Source organism: Cyprinus carpio, chromosome B15 (genome assembly GCF_018340385.1).
Source record: "Cyprinus carpio isolate SPL01 chromosome B15, ASM1834038v1, whole genome shotgun sequence".
In the NCBI taxonomy this organism is placed as follows: Eukaryota; Metazoa; Chordata; class Actinopteri; order Cypriniformes; family Cyprinidae; genus Cyprinus; species Cyprinus carpio.
The window spans coordinates 15,090,405-15,111,931 of record NC_056611.1 but is presented as its reverse complement, the minus strand read 5'-3'; the positions used below and the strand labels follow the sequence as shown (position 1 = coordinate 15,111,931).

At 38.3% G+C, this 21,527-nt stretch overlaps 1 protein-coding gene across 2 annotated transcripts in view; it reads right to left on the bottom strand.

Moving 5' to 3' along the window:
- The window catches only part of plekhg2 (pleckstrin homology domain containing, family G (with RhoGef domain) member 2), a 39,585-nt gene extending 18,811 nt beyond the window's left edge, over positions 1-20,774 (bottom strand). The window contains exons 1-3 of one of the 2 annotated variants that reach the window (XM_042739406.1): positions 19,996-20,774; positions 10,178-10,255; positions 5,553-5,959 (exon numbers count right to left, since the gene is read on the bottom strand). In XM_042739406.1, the coding sequence (XP_042595340.1) occupies positions 5,553-5,959; positions 10,178-10,226 (456 nt within the window). In that variant the 5' untranslated portion in view covers positions 10,227-10,255; positions 19,996-20,774. Of the gene's footprint in view, positions 1-5,552; positions 5,960-8,432; positions 9,081-10,177; positions 10,256-19,995 lie in introns of those variants that run through there. The other variant, XM_042739407.1, reaches the window with a different exon arrangement.
- Between the last annotated feature and the right edge of the window lie 753 nt (positions 20,775-21,527).

Here is a 21,527-nt window from a genome sequence, read left to right as displayed (position 1 = left end):
AGGGACTGGCGCATGCAGCACCTTTACAAGGCAGGGGGAACACGGAAACTAATTACGGTGATTTACACTCAGCTGTAGACCGGAGAGAATTCCCCTGAACGAACGGCGCTCATGAGATGGCAAAACTGGAGCGCTAGATGAAGAGATGAGTGATGACACAGCTACTCGGGGAAGATTGAAAATCCAGGAGGTGAGGGGAAATCTGAAGATTACACTGTGAGTTATGAAAGCAGAGTGTGCGAGACAAGCGGGACCAGCCACAGACAAAGGAACCATAAGTTATGTGCACATTTTCTTGGCAGATGCTGTCTTACCGAAATGACTTACTAGAGCATACATGAAGTGTGTTATGACAGCCAGTCTGGCAAAAAAGAAAAACATAAATGTTCACATATGAGATATGGACCAGAACGAGAGAAAACACTAAGGAAGAGAGGAGAGGAGAGGAGAGGAGAGGAGAGGATAGATAGATAGATAGATAGATAGATAGATAGATAGATAGATAGATAGATAGATAGATAGATAGATAGATAGATAGATAGATAGATAGATAGATAGATAGATAGATAGATAGATAGATAGATAGGACAGAAAAGACAGCCATAGTAAAAAAAAGAAAGAAAGAAAGAAAGAAAGAAAGACAGACACAAAAAGAAAAAAGAAAAGACAAAAAGAAAAAGAGACTGACAGATGTAAAAGACAGACAGACTAATGAACAAAGAGACAGAAAGAAAGAAAGAAAGAAAGAAAGAAAGAAAGAAAGAAAGAAAGAAAGAAAGACAAGGATAGAAAAACACAAAAAGAAAAAAAAAAGACAAAAAGAAAAAGAGACTGACAGATGAAAAAGACAGACAGACTGATGAACAAAGAGAAAGAAAGAAAGAAAGAAAGAAAGAAAGACAGACAGACAAGGACAGAAAAACACAAAAAGAAAAAAGAAAAGACAAAAAGAAAAAGACAGACTGATGAACAAAGTGAAAGAAAGAAAGAAAGAAAGAAAGAAAGAAAGAAAGAGAAAGAAACAGAAAGAAAGAAAGAAAGAAAGAAAGAAAGAAAGAAAGAAAGAAAGAAAGAAAGAAAGAAAGAAAAAGAAAGAAAGAAAGAAAGAAAGGAAATGTTATCTACAAGAGGAAGTTTGGAAAGGTGGCAGACAATAGAGAGAGAAGTTGAACACACTCTCAGAGTCTTTGTCTGAGAAACTAGGTCAGTTTGGAGTTTGGAACAGGAGTTGGTCCCTCTCTCTCGTGAGCAGCCCCTCTCCATCTCCGCTTGTGCCCCAGAACGGGGGCTACAGCCAAGCCCCCCTCGTCCCCCAATTTCCTGTCCTATTTGGCTGAAATGCAGCTGAAACTAAAAGGGGGTATCTCTCATTCTTGCTCCCCAAAACGCTCCCCACATCAACACACAGACTGGAACTGAACCCAGCGCACATGAATGTCACCAAACAACACTTCACAAACTAATAATAACCCACACAACACCAGGCAAAACAGTCCCACACAGCAAAGCCGTGCACAGTGAGCTCACACTCATCTCTTTCCAACTAGCTTGACATCATTCTTTGTTACGCATTCTATCAAAACCAGACAGCTCTTACTAATAGAAGCTGATCCCAGCTCGTTATGACTTCAGTCAGACATCATACACACATATCCCAGAGTCAGCACTATGTCCCCGAAACCATCCACCACTCAGCCTCCATTTTGAGACCACAGATTGATAAAACAGCAGCATTCCTCGGCATGATTCGCGTCTTTCAACAACCAATTTATGGCTATTTGATCTAAAGGCATCTTTTCAAACAGCAGCATAAGCTTGCATGCCTTCTCTTTTTATTGGCTTATGAAAAGCTCAGCTTCAAATAAACCAGCAAAAGGGAAAAGGAGTAACATTTCAGGCATTCCCCAACCTCCGGCCTAAGTACCCACGAGCCTCTGCAATCAATCAGTCACAGATACAAAGGATAACACACACATAATATACAATACATACACGCACACCTGTTGATGGCTGGCACTGGCAATATTCCCATGAGTTCAAAGGCTGTTCACAATGACCGTCACTCATGACAGACCACTTTTACTTCTCTCTCCAGGCCCATGCAACAGCACCAATCAAGCTAAACCTGCACAGTGTGTTGTTTTAATCCAGGTTTTTCAAAAAATAAAAATAAAAATTGATGCCAAGGACCCCAAAATATGATGGAATTTGATTGGTTATATATCCCATTTATAGTTACAAATGTATTAAATAATGTTAAATAACATGTTTTATATTGTTATTTAATATTTACATTATATTAAGTTGACATTTACACATATCTATTTTTTATTTTATTTATTGATTTATGTATTTATTAATTTGTTTGTTTATTTTGCTTGCTATTAAATGTTAGATGACTAAACATTTAAGAGTGTTCCTGTGGCTCAATGGTAGAGCACTGCGTTAGCAGCGCACAAGGTTGTGGGTTCGATGTTAGCCTGAATGCATTGTAAGTTGCTTTGGATAAAAGCGTGTGCTAAATGTGTAAATGTAAATGAGAGAAAACTGATTTTTTTTTTTTTTAAAAGTGTTGTCAATAGTATAAAAATTGCAAATTATTCTTATAATTTGGATATTTAGAAAACAAAATTAAACAGTAATAATATACATTTTTGGATAATAAAATAGTTTGCTCTAAAAATATACATTACCATTTAAAAAATATGGTATTTTTTATGTTTTTGAAAGTTTTCTTTTGTTTAACAAGGCTGAATTGATTTGATCAAACATATAGGAAAACAGCAATACTGCAAAAATATTATTACTATTAATTTATTATTAATTTCAAATAACTTTTTTCTATTTAATATATTTAAAAATATATTACGCCGTAGCTACGTCGTAGGCTGACATGCACCTCTCCAAAAATCTAACAGCGTGTCATTTCTACGTGGATAGCAAGTGCTGTGATTGGTCTGCTACAATCCCTCCCTCCATATGTGCTTGAGTTTTGTGTGTGTTTATGTGCACTTTAATATATTTAAAAAGATAAAGTGTCTTTTCATTAATTATACTACATAGCATTATACATCAGTAGTTGTCCGCGACAAACAATGTTGATCTGCCGTGGTACAAGTCCTTGTGGAGATGGAAAGAATGGCATATCTTCTCCTGGTCCGTTGTTGTCTCCTTTTTGTAGTTTTAAAAAAATTATTTAATGATTTGATATTTATTTGCCTCCGCCACGGCTATAATGATTCTCAGACGAGCCGCTTCTTCTTCGGCTTTTGCCGTGGTACTGCGGGTTACACCAGCAACATGCCCGTGGACACTGCAGACTAGCAGTTTGCACGTGTACTGCACGTCGATGCGGACGACAACGCAGAAGTATAAATGAAAACTGACGCATAGCCTACAGCGTAAAGGCTACGGCGTAGGTCCGATGCAGAAGTATAAATCAGCCTTTACTATTATCATCAATGTTTAAAACAGATGTGATGCTTATTATTTTTGTGGAAACCACCATGCTTTTTGTCAGGATTCTTTGGTTTTTCTTAGACGTTTTAAAAGAGCAGCATATATTTGCTATAGAAATCTGTAACTTTACTGTAACTTTTGATCAATTTAATGGATCCTTGCTAAATAAAAATATATAAACAAATATTAAATTGGCCCCAAATTTGAGAAAAAGGAAATGCAAATAAACAGCAACTAGTGACAATAAAATCAATGCCCATGTGAACAGAGCATATCATGTCTTGGTGCATGTCCATAACCCCCGTTGGAGGTCACCGCGGAGGTCTGATCTTCCAGCAACCTGTGCATGGAAATATGATGAATGTGTTGAAAAGCATCCACAAAGAGTCTCTTATATTTACAGCACGCTTTGAATTGTGTGTGCATGCATTTGAAATGCTGAGCAACAGCCTTCTTATTGTCCTAAATCAGCACTGTGCATGCGAAAAGCATTGCAGAGATGCGTTTGAAGTGACAGTCTGAATTTATTGCAGCTTTCATCCAGTGCCATGACCTCCTTTGCTCCACCTGAATGTGTGATGAATGGCACAACAGAATCTCACAATGATCACATTTTAAATTGCCGCTGGCACTGGGAAAGGGCTCGGCTTTTATATGATCTGTTATATGAGTCCTGGATTACATACAGGGTGGGCGGCGGGTAAAGAGATGGTAGAAAGGCCGATCTGGATGAGCTTCTGTGACTAAGCAATCCTAGAGCTCAGAAGAATGCAGCACCACCTGGGTGGCTTTGGACCAGCAGTTCATTCCACAGTCATTCTGAGATTTATTTATAAAGGGCACCTATTATGCAAAATTCACTTTACATGTAGTTTGAACATAAATGTGTGTTGCCAGTGTTTGTACACAATCACCCTATAAAGATAAAAATCCACCTGCTCCTTTTTTAATCCCCATAAATCATAAGCAGTATCTCAGAACAATCCGTTTGGAAAATCTGTAAAATGTGATGTCACATTTTACAGGCCCCGCCCACTACTGTTGACGCACACTGCTGTATTAGCAGAGACCCTGCCCAGAGTGAGCATGTGTATCTTCATGCAAGAGCATTTAAAAGCAACATTCAAGTAAGAAATGTCTTCTTAGTAAAGATAAAGAAATTATTCCGTCCAGACCAGTGAGTGATTTTCTGTTTTTATTGTATTGTTTGATGAAAGTAAAAGTGAAAGTGACATAAAGCCAAGTATGGTGACCATACTCAGAATTCGTGCTCTGCATTTAATCCATCCAAAGTGCACACACACAGCTGTGAACACACACAACGTGAACACACATCTGGATTCCGGACCAGTGGGCAGACATTTATGCTGCACACGGGGAGCAGTTGGGGGTTCAGTGCCTTGCTCAAGGGCACCTCAGTCATGGTATTGCCAGCCTGAGACTCGAACACACAACCTTATGGTTAGGAGTCAAACTCTCTAACCACTAGACCATGACTTCCCCAAGTTTGGGTCATATTAATAATTTAATTAAATAATTTGAGTTTAACATTCATATTTATAAAAAAACACTTAAGACATTAGAATTGGGGTTCTTGCCTATGTAAATCTCACCACCACCATGCTAGGGTGCTGTGATCGGTTCCCACTGATTGCAATGTGGTTGCTAGTGTGTTTTGACTGGTTTCTAGGATGTTGCTAGTTGTTTGCTAGGTTGTTCTGGTTTGTTTCTAGGGTGTTGCTACAGTAGATGTTTATTTGAGTGGTTTCTGGGCTGTTGCTAGGTTGTTCTGGCTGGTTTCTACGGTGTTGCTAGCTGTTCGCTGTGCTTCTGGTTAGGTGATTTCTAGACTGTTGCTAGATGTTTGCTAGGTTGTTCTGGGTAGTTTCTTGGGTGTTCGCTATAGGAGCTTTTTACTCAGGTGTTTCTAGACTGTACTTTCAAATGTATTTTCATTTTTTTGGTAAACTAATGCTTTAAGGTTACAATTAGAAAAAAAAAAAAAAACATTACGTCAGCATTAACTCAACATTGTTTCTATGTTACAAAATGAAACCTGTAGGAACAGAGATCAGCTTGTGTCTGGTCCTTACCTCCACAATGCTCTTGAGGTCCCTCACGTAGGCCTGCTCTGTCTCCACTATCTCCAGCGCCACCCTCTCCAGACGAGTGAGTTTGGGCAGCGGTGTTGTGGAGGCAGGGAGGGGGCCGGCTCCCGTCAGCAGGGAGACAGGGGTGAGGTCCAGGCTGATGTCGGAGCCATTGCGCTGTGGCCTGGAGTATGCCGGAACGGCTCCGTAGGGGAGCGATGAGGAGGAAGAGGAAGAGTGTCCATCCTGCAGTGAGGCGGATGAGGCAGAGGAGCTGAGACTGGCGCCACGGTCACTGTCGGAGCACACCGTGTTAACGGAGGTGCAGCTCCCACGGGACGCACCCCCTGAGGAGGCCATACGGCTCACAATCCCACTCAGTGATGACACAGAGGAGGGGCGCTTGGCAGCTGCAGCAGAGAGAAACAGAAACAATTTAGTGTGAAGACACTAATGATCACTGCATAATATAGCACTTTTGACTTTAAGACAATGTTAAGAACTATTATGCAAAATCACAAATGAGATCTCTTTCATATCTTAAATGTTTCTCCAAGACAAGAGCAAATGTTGACTTTGGCTTAAATCTCCTGCTTCTTGAAGACCCCAGTAAACTTCCCAAAAGAGATCTCAACAATGTCTCAAAACTGTGCTCAGGATGCCAAAGTCTTCATGCAAAAATCAAAGATTTTAATACTTATTAATTTCTTATTATCAATAAAACTTATAATTTCTCATCAAATACTTCATATATTTTTTGATAATCTTTACTTGTCTTTGGTCTGGTATTCTCTAGTTTTCTGTTTTTGTTATCTTATTTTGGTAATGTAATGTAATGTTATGTTATATGTGTTATGTTATGTTATGAATCTATGATTTAAAAACAATTTTAACAATTTCAATATTTTAAAAAAATATATCTATATAGTTTTTTTTTTTCTTTTTTAAATATTATTTGAAATGTTTTGGTTTATTTAGCCTTGTTAATTTAGTATTTTACAATTTCAAGTTTATTTTGTATCAGTTAACATTTTATTTTCTTTCAAGTTACACCTAATATATATATATATATATATATATATATATATATATATATATATATGTGTGTGTATATATATATATATATATATATATATATATATATATATATACACACACACATATTATACACACTTAATATAGATGTACAATAAATGTACCAATGTATTTGAAAAGTAATAAATATATTAATAAATATTATTATGTAAATATATGAACTATTATTTTTATTATTATTAATTCTTATACTTTATATTATTTTTTATACAATGTAAGGTATAAACCAGCAGTCGAGTACAAAGACAAACTCTACATGCTTACAAAGTGTTTCTAGCAAATATTTTTCTGCCTGCCTCAAAGGTGTGATTGTTCAAATCTACATCACATTAGCTTGCAGCAAACCCACAGAAGCTGTCAATCTAACGGTGCAGTGCACGCCCTGTATAGACAGGAAACAAAAATCACAACTTCCTGACTGCAATTTGCTGGACGATTAAACCTGAAAACACAGAAGTCATTCAATCAGCCATGCCCTCAGACGACCAGAACATCTAAAACAAAACAGGAACGCTCTGCCTGAAGAGCCGTATCAAAAATGAACACAACAGTCTAGTCGTCAAAGCAAGTGAACACAGACTGGTACGGAGCGCTGTGAGGATTGCCATTGTTTAAGGCTGAATGCTAGGCTGTGCTTGTCACAATGGTGGCCCAGTTACAGAGCACAAGCCGGCGGAGATGAACAATCCTCCATTTCCTCTGACCTAGCAGGCAGGGCGATGCAGTCAACTGTTGCCCTCTACACGCCCTTCCTTGCCAAGTCTGCCTATCATCCATCTAGCATTCCAGCTGACTGTTAACTGAAGCTGCTTGCAGCCTTTTCTCCCGTTCATACAAGGTTTGGAGGCACTTCGGTAATATCGATTGCCTGAATTTGATTTAAACGCACTCATAAAGTACATGAAGGCATGTGTTTATCTTCTGCCGGCTCCAGTCCAAGATCAGCACCACTATGGCGGCAGTCGCACATGAAAAATTCTGATTGTAAAATCCTCCATGGCCAGACATACATCACCAAAATGACCATCTTTTGCTTTTCGTTTGATGCCTATCTCAAGATCTCAAGTACTGGGTGCAAAAGCATTCAGGAGAACGTTCAAAGCGCAGCATAAACTCAGTCAGACAGATGCATGAAGTGTGACAACGTAAACCCAGCACATCCTCTGGAACAAAAGCAAACAGACAGCGTTCTCCGTCACTACTTGGGCATGAAGTCAGAAGCTTTCATGTGGCATGGAAGAACCATCAGCAGGGGAGTTCTTCACCCAAAACCTCATCCCTATGGATTTCGTTATCCCCAACATTGACTTTAAAGAGCCTCCAAGCACGAATTAGAGTGGATAAATCAGTCAGGATGTCCAAGAAAACCTAACCATCTCTAGATAAGACTGATGAACATGTGAGTGAGCCAACACACATACGCTGTTCTTCATAATTATATGATTCTTAATGGAAAATGGAACGACTTGATAAATTGTGCAGCTGTTTTAGAAATCTGAAATAATACATTAGAACTAATTTCCAATTTTTCATAATGACATCTTTGTGTCCGTAATTGCGATAAATTATTAGTCATTGATATGTACTTATTATGAATTCCAGTAATTGTGGTATTTTCATCATAAATCTTCTGCACACTGTTCAACTCTTTTATTTAGCCATTCATACTCCAATAAAGAGCCTAACAAGGCTCACCTAACAGAGAATCAGGCCTGTTATATCGATCACGGCAGTCTGTGGAGATCGTTTGGCCAGACGAGTGAAAGCCAAGAGAAAGAGATCACATACCTGATCTGCAAGGCACTGCAGCATTAGCTGGAATGACCACCAATGCGGTCTTCTCACCGAAGTTTAGTTAGTACTCATAACTAATTCGAAGCAAACAGCTATCAAATGACATCGGGTATCCAAATGATTTCTGGAAATGAATCTTATTCCAGGAGGTACTAAAAGGACCTCATCAGTCATAATGCAAACAGGAACCACGCACCATATCTGACGTGCACACAAAATGTGAGTTGGCCTTGTTGCACACTTCTCTCTCATAAAGAGATTTCCTGTCTAGGTGTGTATTAGCATACAGACCGCAAAACCATTGAGAGCTGCCAAACTCGTATACTAAAGAGCATTTATGTGTTAGAGAAACAGGACAATACAAGGAACCACTGAATTAGGTACATTAACTTGATGATCCTAAAACAGGCTCCAAATGTTGTAAAAGAAGATTTGATTTGATTTTAGAAACAAATGTGATCTGGACATGCTCTGGACAGGTTTCCACAAAAAAAATTAAGAAGTACAATTGTTTTGATCAAATAAATGCATCTTTGACTTCTCTAAAAAAAAAGTATACCCAAACCATTGAGCAAGCACAAGTTAACACAAATGAGTTCCTTAATAACACCCTCCTTCTCCAGATAAAGAAATCATTTTTATTGGGAAAACAACAGAAATCAGTATCCAAAAAAGTTAAAGTTAAGTTATACCCTATTTTCTTGTCATTGTGTAGAGTTGGAATGAATAACATTTAGGTGCCTGAGCTTGTCCACTGAATATTTCTGAAAGTATAATGTGCCTATTTATAGAAATACATTCTTAAATTCAAAAGAGTGCAAAAGGTACTGCAAAACAGGAATGACTCATAAAATAACAGTACAAGATGGAACTGAGCTCAAGCAGTGAATGTTTATCTGTATCTGTGAATCTGAGTGCTCATCCGTCTGTTGAGATACTTCCTGTACGCCGTACCAGTCTGCACCTGACGGCCCCGTCACAGGAAGTGGTGAAACCAAATATAAGTGGTTCCCTCCAAAGGTTCTTGCTAGCTGAGGTCTGGACGACATGATTTGGGTCAAATGCTTAAAGATGTTTGTATTATGACATTTTTATTTGAAAATGGCCACATATATTTGAAGGTACAGTATATTGATCTTTTGGGATGCATAATATATTGACAGCAACTTGACATATTCCAGATTCTATGTGACATTAAAAATTCTTTCTAAACATAAATGTGCCACTTGGTCTCTATTGCAGGATCAGAACTATTTCAATCACGAATTGTTTAGAGAGCCCAATCCAAAGAGAGGTGACCAACCCTAAACAATTGTGACTGTCAGCGCATTTCAAACAGTCTTGTTCAGTTTGTTTGAACTGATAATGTAAGCAACCATTCTTTGTAAAGTATGAGAGGCTGAGGTCCAAAAATATCAAGAGGGAGACCACCCGTCTAAATCTGAACCTGATAACATTTCATGTTAGCATTTTATGCCTGATAGACACTCTTATCTTGGGCATGCTTCGTGGCTTATCTCCATTGAAAATTGTGCAATATCTCAGAAAAGATATCTTTCATCATTTTCCCAGGCTCTAGTTTGTGGTTTTGAACTCAACCACAACTTACAGTAGAAGTTAACAAAGGGACTTCAAAATCAGACCATGAATGAGCGGTTCCTGTCAGTGACTTTTCACTGGGATATTACATCATTAGGCTCAGATTTCAAAACATTGATATTAACTGAGTGGCATCTGACCTTGGTTGCTGTTTTTTTTCTGGCTGCCGCGGCCCGCTCCCTCAGGCATGGTGTGATTATATCACAGGAAGTTGAAACCTGCAAAACAAATGCAAAGTGTGACAAAAAACAGTTTCTGTTCATCTATAAGAATTGTTACATGACAAATGTATGCAAAAAGTGCAATAAAAAAAATAATGGCAGTAGAATAACACTGTCACTGACCAGCAAGAATGTCTGCTTGGAAAAAAAAATTAAAATAATTTAATTTCATTTCATTTCATTTCATTTCATTTGTAATCACTGTCACCTCACAGCAAGAAAGTTTGTTTGTAAAAAAATAAATGAATAAAAAAAAAATGTATAAAACAAAAAATAAAATAAAATAAAAAATCATTTGGTAGCACTGTCACCTCACAGCAAGAAGGTCTGTTTGTAAAATAAAATAAAATAAAATAAAATATTGTGCAACAATGTCACCTCACAGCAAGAAGGTCTGTTTGTAAAATAAAATAAAACACTGTCACCTCACAGCAAGAAGGTCTGATTGTAAAATATCATTAAAAAAAAACTACGGTAAAATAAAATAAAATAAAACAAAACCGCTCATTGGATAGCACTGTCACATTGTGGCAAGAATGTCTGCTTGCAAACATAAAATAAAATATAAAAAATAAAATAAAAAATAAAAATCTCAGCGAGTAGCACTTCACAGAGAGGAACAGAAGCATAGAAAGAAAGAAAGAAAGAAAGAAAGAAAGAAAGAAAGAAAGAAAAAGAAAAAGAAAGAAAGAAAGAAAGAATACATAAGTGAAACATCTCTAGGACAGAACCATGTCCTACACAGTCAACTCAGACACAAGTAAGAAACAATGTAACCACTCAACAAATGTACTGTATACTCCCATTAGTTTAGACTGAGAAAAACCACAGCAAACTGCCTCTTTCTTTATCAGTGCAAAAGTGCCTTCCGCTTCTTTCACGAAAAGAGGAAGACAGTAAAAAAAAAAAAAAAAAAAACTAGAGGAAAAAAAAATACCAAAGGCCTGAGCCAAAGCAATTAAAGAGCTGAAACTTGATAGACGCTGTTTGAGAAAGAGTGGGGGTGTAGCTCGCAGCCTTGCTCCGAAGGGTTTCGTCTCACACTTTCTCTCTCTCTCTTACAAAAGAAGAGAAAATGAAACGTATGTAATGGTTGGCACAAACACAAAAATCCACAGCTCTCTTTCCCAAATGTTGAGCATGTGTCCTGTCAGTGCAATTGGTGCTGGAACTTCAGGAAAAGGAAACAATCGGAATAGACAGGGCTCCTCTATGATGTGTTAATATTTATCATATCCCGACAAGCAGTCTCCCATGTCACCTGCCCCGGCCTTCACTCCGCAGGCTCCCTGCTGCCCGTCACTCAGAGGACAACACCAGCAGGAGAGCTCAACATCTGAGGGAAAGCGTGAACTATCCAGCCACCCTCCATAACTCAGAAAGAAACAGAAACAGTTCACAGCATAGGGGAGAAGTTCTCCATACTCATTCTGCTCAGATGTCTTACAATAAAATTGACACTGCTCTTTTTCTACGCTTTGATTTATGAAGTTCAATAAAGAGGCTTCATCTAAAACAGGGGTTCTCACTTAAAGGGATAGTTCACCCAAAAATGAAAATTCTGTTTTTAATTACTCACTCTCATGTCGTTCCAAACCCGTAAGAACTTTGTTCATCTTTGTAACACAAATTATGATATTTTTTATGAAATCCGAGAGATTTCTGACCCTCCATATACAGCAATGCAACTACCACATTCAAGGCCCAGAAAGATAGTAAGGACATCATTAAAATAGTCCATGTGACATCAGTGGTTCAACCATAAGTTTATAAAGAATAGAAAACAAAAATATTAACTTTTTAACAATTTCTTCTCTTCAGTGTCAGTCTTTAACACAGGTTCACGAGAGTACTGACACAAAAGAGAAGAAACTGTTGAATAAAGTTGTTATTTTTGTTTTCCATTCTTTATAAACTTACGGTTGAAACACTGATGACACATGGACTATTTTAATGATGTCCTTACTATCTTTCTGGGCCTTGAATGTATCAGTTGCATTGCTGTCTGTGGAGGATCAGAAAGCTCTCAGATTTCATCAAAAATATCGTAATTTGTGTTCCAAAGGTGAACGAAGGTCTTACAGGTTTGGAACAACATGAGGGTGAGTAATTAATGACAGAATTTCATTTATGGGTGAAATATCCCTTTAAGGCCCAGTAGGCAAGTGGCCAAACTGTAACAAATGATTAATCACAAATAAAATACTCATAAAATAAAAAAATATATAATATAGACATTTTCTTTCTAAATAAGTTTATTAAAAAAATATTTTAATCCTTAAAACAAGACAGAAAAAAATATTATACAGAAAATCAAACAAATATTTTTAATATGTCTTTTTAAATGATACAACTGAATTCAGACATCACAACATTGATATGTACAGTATTATTACATGATGCTCAACAACTGTAAATAAGTGTAAACCAAATATTTTGTGTGAATGAAATTATGCTTAAAGTAAAAATTAAAAAATTGCTATAAAAGAAAATATTTCTAAATAAGTTACAGATAAGTGAAATCAGGCATCACAATATTAAAATGTAAGGTAAGCAAAAAAAAAATAAATAAATAAATAAATAAAAGTAATTTGTTATTACATTGTTGATTCTACAGTGTAATAACTCAACAATTGATGATTACATTGTTACATTTGAATATCCAATATCGAATGATACAGGTAAATTAACAAAATTCTGCAAAATGTTTCTTACAACTGATATGATACAGATATATTGCGCATCCCTAACCATTATATGGCTAGTTGCATTTTATCATTCACATTAAGCATTGTTTTGTCCCTCCTGTCAGAACCAAATTTTGGGCCATGATCCACTAATCACTGATCTGCTGATCTAAAGTTTTAGTGTGTGATATAGGTCCTGTTATTTAGACAGCTCTGTTTGTGTCCATACTTCAGTTGCAGCGAACGCTCCGAGCCAAGCATAATGATCTGTTTTGGATGTCTCATAACCAGACTAAATTAAAAATTACCCTGGCTCTTTTCCATGCACTGTCCTTCAGTGTGTTTCTCACCACAGTCCCCGGGGGCCTTTAGGGCCCATTTCCAGCACTGCCTCATTAAAGGCATCTCACTTCCTGTAACTACGAGAATGAAGGTTGTAGAACACTACAAGCCTTTGCGGTTAAAACCCCATGCACTTTTTTGGCTCCAGAGCTTGTTTGCTGTGAAATTCCCGAATTCCAGAATTGGAATTGTGGTAAAAATTAACTCGTTTTCCGACAACAGATTCTAATAGCGAATAAATGTTTCCGTCGGAGGGGTTAGGGGGGACAGCAAGTATTTTTGAGGCCGAGTGGATGAGAGCCAACATCTGGTTAGCCAGCGCAGAGGTTAGAATGAGGTTAGCGAGACTCCACTCTCCCTAATGCAGCGCAGCCAGTCTCCATACGTCTTCCAAACACCCTGACGTGCTCCTCAAGCAAAATTGCAACTTTGTCATAATGAAAAATATCGAGCAGGAGGCCTTTTTCCACCCTGTAATTTTCATTACAGTTGCATCTCTTGTGGCATCATTCCAGGTGCATCCGTATGCTCCACAGTCTGACAGTCATAGAGACAAAACTACTCGCTGACAGAGTCCTATTACATGAGAGCACAGCTGGACAGCTGTGTGCCTGTTCTTGCCTGCACATGTGTGTGTTTTGGGGAGTTTTCTTTTGCGTGTCTAAAGGATAGAAGAGCTGGATGACAATTATATGTTAGTGTGAAGAAGTTCACGATTTCTTGTATTGTAATATAAAAGCAGAACCTCTAAAGTTCCAAAAGGGGCAGACAAGCCATAGAACAGAGTTTCCTAAATGCAGGGGGTTCATATGGAAGAAAATTGTGAGTATAAACTTAGATTTGTAATCAAAAAATTCTTAGTTTATATCTCACAATTTTGACTTTTTTCTTTAGCAAAGCTTCTGGTTTTAACTAAAGTATAAAAAAAGCATTAAAAACTATTACTTTTGACACTGAACTGCAAAGAATTATCAACAGATGAATTCATACTGCAAACAGAGCCCACTACTGTAAACACACTCACACCCAATGCAACGTCCATCTATCTTAAACTGGCCAACACACATAAACAGAGGTGCATGTGAGTGTGTGGAGGGGTGAAGATGTGTTTTGATGTTCAACAGCTGACCTGTTCACAAAGTGAGGTCAATGCTGATGCACCCAAACACATAAATAAACAGAATCGTGACTATTGTCAGTCCTGGCCCTGCTGCTCTATTGTCTTACGCAGAAATTTTTGAAGGTTATTGTTTCTTTTCTAGCTGACCTTCACATTTCCCTCTGGAGCCGGACCACTGCACTGCCATCCACCCCTCCGACATGTCTGCCCACCACCAGCACCACATTCTTTTTTTGCCTTTCCTTGTTCGGTTAGACAACAAAGGCTTCACAAACACAATGGATAATACGCGGTTGGGGTGGTCATCCGTATTTACACATACACTAGTGAGGAAATGCAGTGGGCATGAAAGCGAGGGGGCAGTGAGGAGGGAGGAGCAATAATGCAGGCCACGCTGAATGTGGTCTTCAATCACAGGAGCTTCGAGCCTTTTGTTTCAAGCCTTTGTTCAGTATTGTATCTTCTTAGATAACATTAAGTGGGGGTTGTAAAATATGGTAATGGCACAACTGTTTCTCAGAGCAAATCATAATTGGCTTGAAATGGAAAAACAATTAAAACGGAAGACATGGACATGTCACTTCTGTTTATAGGAGTCACACCCACCCATGATTTTTTGGAGGGGGAAAATCATCATATTTCAATATTACAAGAGTTTTGTTTTGTTTGAGTGACAACAGAACAAATATAGATAGTTACATAAATAAGTGATTTTAAGACCAAGCTTTTGCCAAATGGTCACATCAGGAGTGGATTCTGGACAAAGCCAAGATACAGCAACTTCAAATTTAGTCAAAATTAAGTTATGGATTGAATCATGTCTATGATCTGTGACAGATGATTCCGCTATACTCAAATTTAGTGTGAAATTGATATTCAAACAATCAGTTCTTGAATTATTGAATTTTGAATTACCTTGAAGCCATTTTTGGTACTTTCACTGTTGTCATGATCACTGTGTTTTGCCTTTGTAGAAAAAAAAAAAGTTTATATAATTTATATTCACCAGCAAAGCTGATTAGGTTTATAATGTGTCCCTTCAATTTTTTTTCAGATTGTTCACACAGAGCTCAATGTTCAACACATTTCATGCACAAATTTTGAAGCTTTGGGAAATTGACCTACATTTTAAAATGACCCATTAGCGCACAGTAAAACAGCTGTGCATCAGTAATGCAGTCCATGTGAGATCATCCAAACTTGGCCATCATCAACTGGCCAGTGAGAGCAGAGCTTTCCCTGCCATTAACACGACGAAACAAGGCCAGTGACCTCACAATGACCAATAGAAAGCAGTTTACATATTTCAAAAGACCCCTTTTCATGGTTTTTCAGAAATATGTCATGATTGCACGGAAAGGCAATCATTCCCCAGAGAACATACAGTGAGGGGAAAGAGTTTTGGCTGAGAGGGCTGAAACATCCAAGTTCCTGAGGCTCAATAAAAGTGTCATCGGGTGTAGTGAAGAGTGGGGCTATAAAAAAAGAGCCTGTAGCCCTGAGTTCTTGCCTGCTCCATCAGGGAAATTCCCTTTGTCTTAGTGTATGCAACTAATTATAGAAGGAAAGCTGTGCTGCAAATGGTGTCTATAAAATAATAAGTGTCTGTCCATAAAGTTCAAGGTGACAAACTAGCATACAGCCCCATCAATTTATCAACAGCGGGAAAAGGGGGGCTAATGGACCTTTTAGTAGCCAGGAAAAGCAAGCGCTATGTCATGCAAAGTGTACCAAGCCTGGGAAGTTAAACAGTTATATATTACAAACAGGAATGTTTCTGGTGATCAACGATAAGAGATAAAAAAAAGACAAATGGATAATGATCCAGGCAGGGCAAAGTGTAGACTGAAGGAATGACGCAGAAAAGTCGTGATCTTTGACCTTGGATGAAAGAACGCAGCAGAGGTGCAGACAGAAACCTGGGGTGATCAAGAGCCGTAGAGAAGCATAGGAGGGTGGGGACGAATTACTCATGGAGGACGCATCCAAGTCGGGCAGAGAGACAGTGCGGTTTTGAGTCACCAGACAGAGGACGGCATTCACAGCTGTGCGTTTACGCACACCTGCACTTGGAAACCCTCTCAAACGCACCCGCTCCGTCACCACTGCAAACACAAGACTCCTTGAGATGGACGGAGTCAGCAAACTCCACTGTCAACAAGCTCGTCCCCTCCCAAACCCATCAACTCTTTGAACCACTTCCAGCTCTTTTCTCCTCCACCAGTGTCGGAAATGCCACTGTTTGAGGGAGATGGGTTTAAAGTCAGGCTCTTGGCTGCTGAGGGACTGCTTCGGAGGTCGGAGTTGGGGGGGATTCTGTCTGCGTTTGCATTACTACCTCCATCAAAACCTCAACATCTGCTGGGCAGATGCTCTTAGCAGGGAATATTTGAGAACATTTGCATTCGAGATGAAAATGAAATCTAAAAATGAATCGAATTTTTTAATAGAGTGCTGCAGCTGTCAAGTCAAATTCAAGCAGTGCTGTTTTATCATACTAGATACGTTTGAAAGTTATAACGCTACTCAGTGCAGTCATCACCAGTCTATTAAAACACACAACTTATTAAAACGTCTTTGGTATTTCCATGTTTTCTACAAAACAAAACCGGAAATCAAGGGATTATGTAGTCATTGGCAGGCGACACAATGACACTATGGACACGGTCAGTGTCACTAGTTAAAATTGCTTATTTCTCTGGATTTAAACATTCTTCTAAACATTTGGGATAACAAAAGTCAGCAAAATATATTACACTGTTCTAGTGGTTTTTGGATATTTTAATTTTAAAAAAAATCTTACATATTGTGCCTTTAAGATTTTCCTATGGGTTTTTAATTCATGAGTAAAAAAGGTCTGTGGGAAATATAAATTGGTGATACTTGGACGTTTTGCTCTTTAACGTTAATTAGACACACCCATACGCCAATTTTGAAGCAGTTGTTTATTTTTAAAAGCATTCGTTTGTAACAAGTAACCAAATAACTAAAGTAACTAAGTGACTTACTAAGAAGGTTTAGGGGTGTGAGTGTGTGTTGTTTATGTTGTACAACAAAACTTCCAAGAATCACCGAGTTGCAGACCTTTTTTTAATTTACAAACTGCAAACAAATTTATTTTGCTTTCTTTGCACACAAAAAGCATTCTCGTAGCTACATAAAATTAAGGTCGAACCACTGATGTCACATGGACTATTTTAATGATGTCCTTACTACCTTTTCTGGGCCTTAAATATGTCAGTTGCATTGTTGTCTATGCAGGGTCTGAAAGCTCTCGGATTTCATCAAAAATATCTGGATTTGTGTTCCGAAGAAGAACAAAGGTCTTATGGGTTTGGAACGATATAAGGGTGAGTAATTAATGACAGAATTGACATTTTTGGGTGAACTATGATAAATTTTAATAATTTAAATAACCTTTATCAAAACCTTTAGTGCAACGTAAAAAGTTCTATGAATGTTAAAGGTATATCATGGAACCATGAATGCCAATAAAGAACTCAAAAGTAAGCATTAAAGCAACAAAAATACTGGCACTATGAAAGATGATACAAAGAATTCAAGCTGCGCTGTACACCTCAGATGCAGGTTGTACCACATCTCTCCATAAAGGACACAGAGCATGGAGCTGGGAAGCTCATCAGCCCAAATTCTTGTAGCTGGGGTACATTGGGAGGAAATGGGGATTTGGCATATTCCCTCCGAGCTCTTAGGAGGAGGGGGTTTGTCTCCTAAATTCATGGTAAACTAAGCAGCAGGCCGGCATTAGCAAGACAGTTTTCCAAGTGAAAAAGTAGATGGTGAAAGAGAGATGTTGGTTTTCAAAGCAAACAGAGCTTTGCATGTTAACCTTCACATTCAAAGGTCCAAACATCCAGAGGGAGGGTTTGGCTGACTTCCTGCCTCTCAGTTCAGATTCCATGACCAATCCTGAAGCCTATTCTTCTCTTTGATATGATGAAAATGACCAAACAATACCCTTTTCCCCCCTAAAGACCCAAAATGGGCGACATTTAAGATATTGTTTTGCCCTGAGATATGCTGCATTTTTCAAAATAACATAATAAGCTGGAAAAACAATGAAGTGTCATTTGTGAAGTTTAAAGAGCTCAATTCCATGTGTGTTGACATTTTTAAAGAAAATTTAGACATTGAAGCCAATTGAGAATGCATGTGTCTTGTGTGTTTGAAAGGAAAATAAACATGACCCCACTGATCTACTGACAGACAAAATGACAGACAAACTGTGTGGGTGTGTGTTAAAGTCATAAAGCACATCAGCACGAACTCCCAAAACAACACTATAATGAAATTCAGAATAGCTGGGATGCATTACATACGTTTTTGTCCAATCAATCACATGATTTCATTGAACCAAATTGAAGCCTTTGAATAGAAACTGACATATTTTTGGGGTTAACGATGCAATATTTGCACATACAGATTCCCACTTGTAACGACTGACATCTTTTCAATGAGTTTGTATTCCCGGCTGAACTAACGAGTGAGTAAATTGAGACCAGACAGGATTCGTTGGGAAGTTTTATTTGTCCACCCGAATAGTCAGCATTCCAGCTGCTAAAGAAAATAGTGTTTGTTGAGCAAGAGGGGGGCTGTAAGAGAGGTTGAGAAAGCTTGGACTTTAAATGTCTGACAAAAGATCTGATGCTGAAAGCAATCCCATGCTGACGGGTTTTCCACTGCTGCCTATGAGCTAAGTCTGAGGTAATACACATATCTTAAGAAATGAGTCTATACCATCTCAAATCAGCCAAAGGTGGCTAACAAGTCTGGTTTGATGGTTTTAGAAGGGTGTTGGACACTTGCCAAGCTTAAACCAACCTTAACCAGTGACAAAGTTTACAGTAGAACCCTGCTGAAAAATCCCCTTAAACCAGACCAAAAAGGTTTGCTGGTCTTTGCTGGTTTAAGATGGTCTTTGTCAGATTTGGTCTCACAATCAAGTGTTTTTAGTTGGTTTTGCTGCTCTAACTAGATAAAAGTGCAAAAAAAATCCCTCTAAAAACCAGAACAGACAACCTTAACTAGCCTGGGAGACCAGTTAAGACCAGCTAACCATCTTAGGTTTATTTAAGCCTTTTTTTTCCCATGCAGGCTACAGTGAAAAAAGCATACTGCATATTTTATGAAAACATAATTAGGAACTGTGTGACATTAATCTGGAGGGAGTAAACAAATCTAAAGAATTATTACTAGACTAAAGGATTGGTTGAAGCTACTAAACAAGAATGAGTTTACATGTTCAAGACATGATGATGACAGTGATGATGATGATGATGATGATGATGATAATGACACCCACACACGTCTTGGCTTGCACACGTATGAATACACCATTACTGTATGTTATATCAATCTCTTTGCTTAATTAACTACTCAATTTATGTGCCAGTTGTTAGAGGCTAAAAATATATATTTTTAATTTAGCTAAATATAGGCTTACTCTGTAAAGTGTTAATGCTGTATAATCTATCTTTAAGATGGTTCGCAAATAAACCATATTTTCCCTATCTTTGATCCTGAGAAAATCCCTTTGAAAACTGTGACAATCTGTAATACATGCCTACCTTTACAGCGGTGCTGATCGGAGACATCAAAAGTAACGCAGCCAATGTACGTACTCCGATTCCAATCCTAATATCCCACTTTTGATGCAAAGGATCAACAGCTTTCCCAGCTCGTGCGCATCAGTGAGTACTCCTGCTTGCTTTGACTAAACAGCGCGTCTGGAGACTTGGCTTCCCGTGTTGTAATGTACTAAGCAACGCTGGATGCTCCAGTGTTCAGTTTCCAACTTTCTTGAGAGTCTCGGCGCTGAGTAGCCTATGAGGTGTCATCCTCACTGGATTTACTGTCCCGTATGAGTAACAGTCGCGCGTCACCCACTACAGACGCTCCGTGCGTGCGAACGCTGAAAGAAACGCTAGCGTCAAAAACTCAAATGCAACATCTTCCTTTTGGTTTCTTAGTCTCCGTTATCCACACTCACACTACATTTAGACTGAGTCGGAAATGTATTCATTTAAACATGTTAAGAAAACGCTAGTGGAGAAAGAGTGAAGTGAGTTTGGAGGCTACATGTGCCTTGAAAGTAAGTGAGCGCGAGAGAGAGAGGAGTATTGACGTGCCCCCCGTGGACACGGACTCCTTGAACTTCCTGTCAGCGTTAACTCCTTTACTGCTGCTGTCCTCATCCATCATTTTGCTTCAGGGAATATGATCAGTCACCCCAAAAGTACAGTTACGACGGATGAGTGCAGAGATCAGCAAAGCTCCGTTTATGTTAGGAGGGCGTCTCTGTGAACAGCGGTAGTTTATCAACTTTGTAGAGCTATTAAAACGCGTTAAATTAGCCGGAGAGGTAACGAAGTCTAATCTGGTAGCAAATAGTAAGCATAGTACAGTAAGAACCCAGAGAACTCCCCCATCCCTAATATGGGATGAAAAATAGATTAGGAGTGAGGAGTTGCAGTGGAAGAAGAAGAAAACTGTCCTAGGACAGAAGAAGGTATGGCTGCATATATATATAGGCCTACGTATTGCGCTAGTTAGGGTGGTTAGCTATAGGAGTTACACCTGTGCCACCTGTGTTGATTATCTGATCGTGCACCTCCCAAACCTTAATCATAAGGAACCATAATTTCGTTCCTTAATGAATCAATGATTCGTTTCATTCGCAATGACTCATTTATTAACTGTGACTTGCTGCCACTTACTGGCTGGCACATTTCACATTTAAAAATAAAATAATAATTTCAGTATTGAACATTTTATGTTTAAAATATCAAAACAATTAATGCATTTGTAACTGCAGGTTAAAACATTCATGTCCTGCATTAAGCAGTGTAAATACATCTAAATGCCCCTTCTAATGCAGCTTCTGTGTTTCCTCTGCATTGCAAAGATGTGTTTCATCCATACTGATTTAATTTGCTCGGTAACAGCCCCAATGACATTATTTTAATTGACTGATTCAATTTATAATCTGACTGAAAAGATGAAGATTTTCAAGGTAAAAATGCACATAAAAGGTAAAAATCAATTTAAACTTATTGGAAAAGATTCATTTCTATCACTGCTGTGAACTTATCACCACACA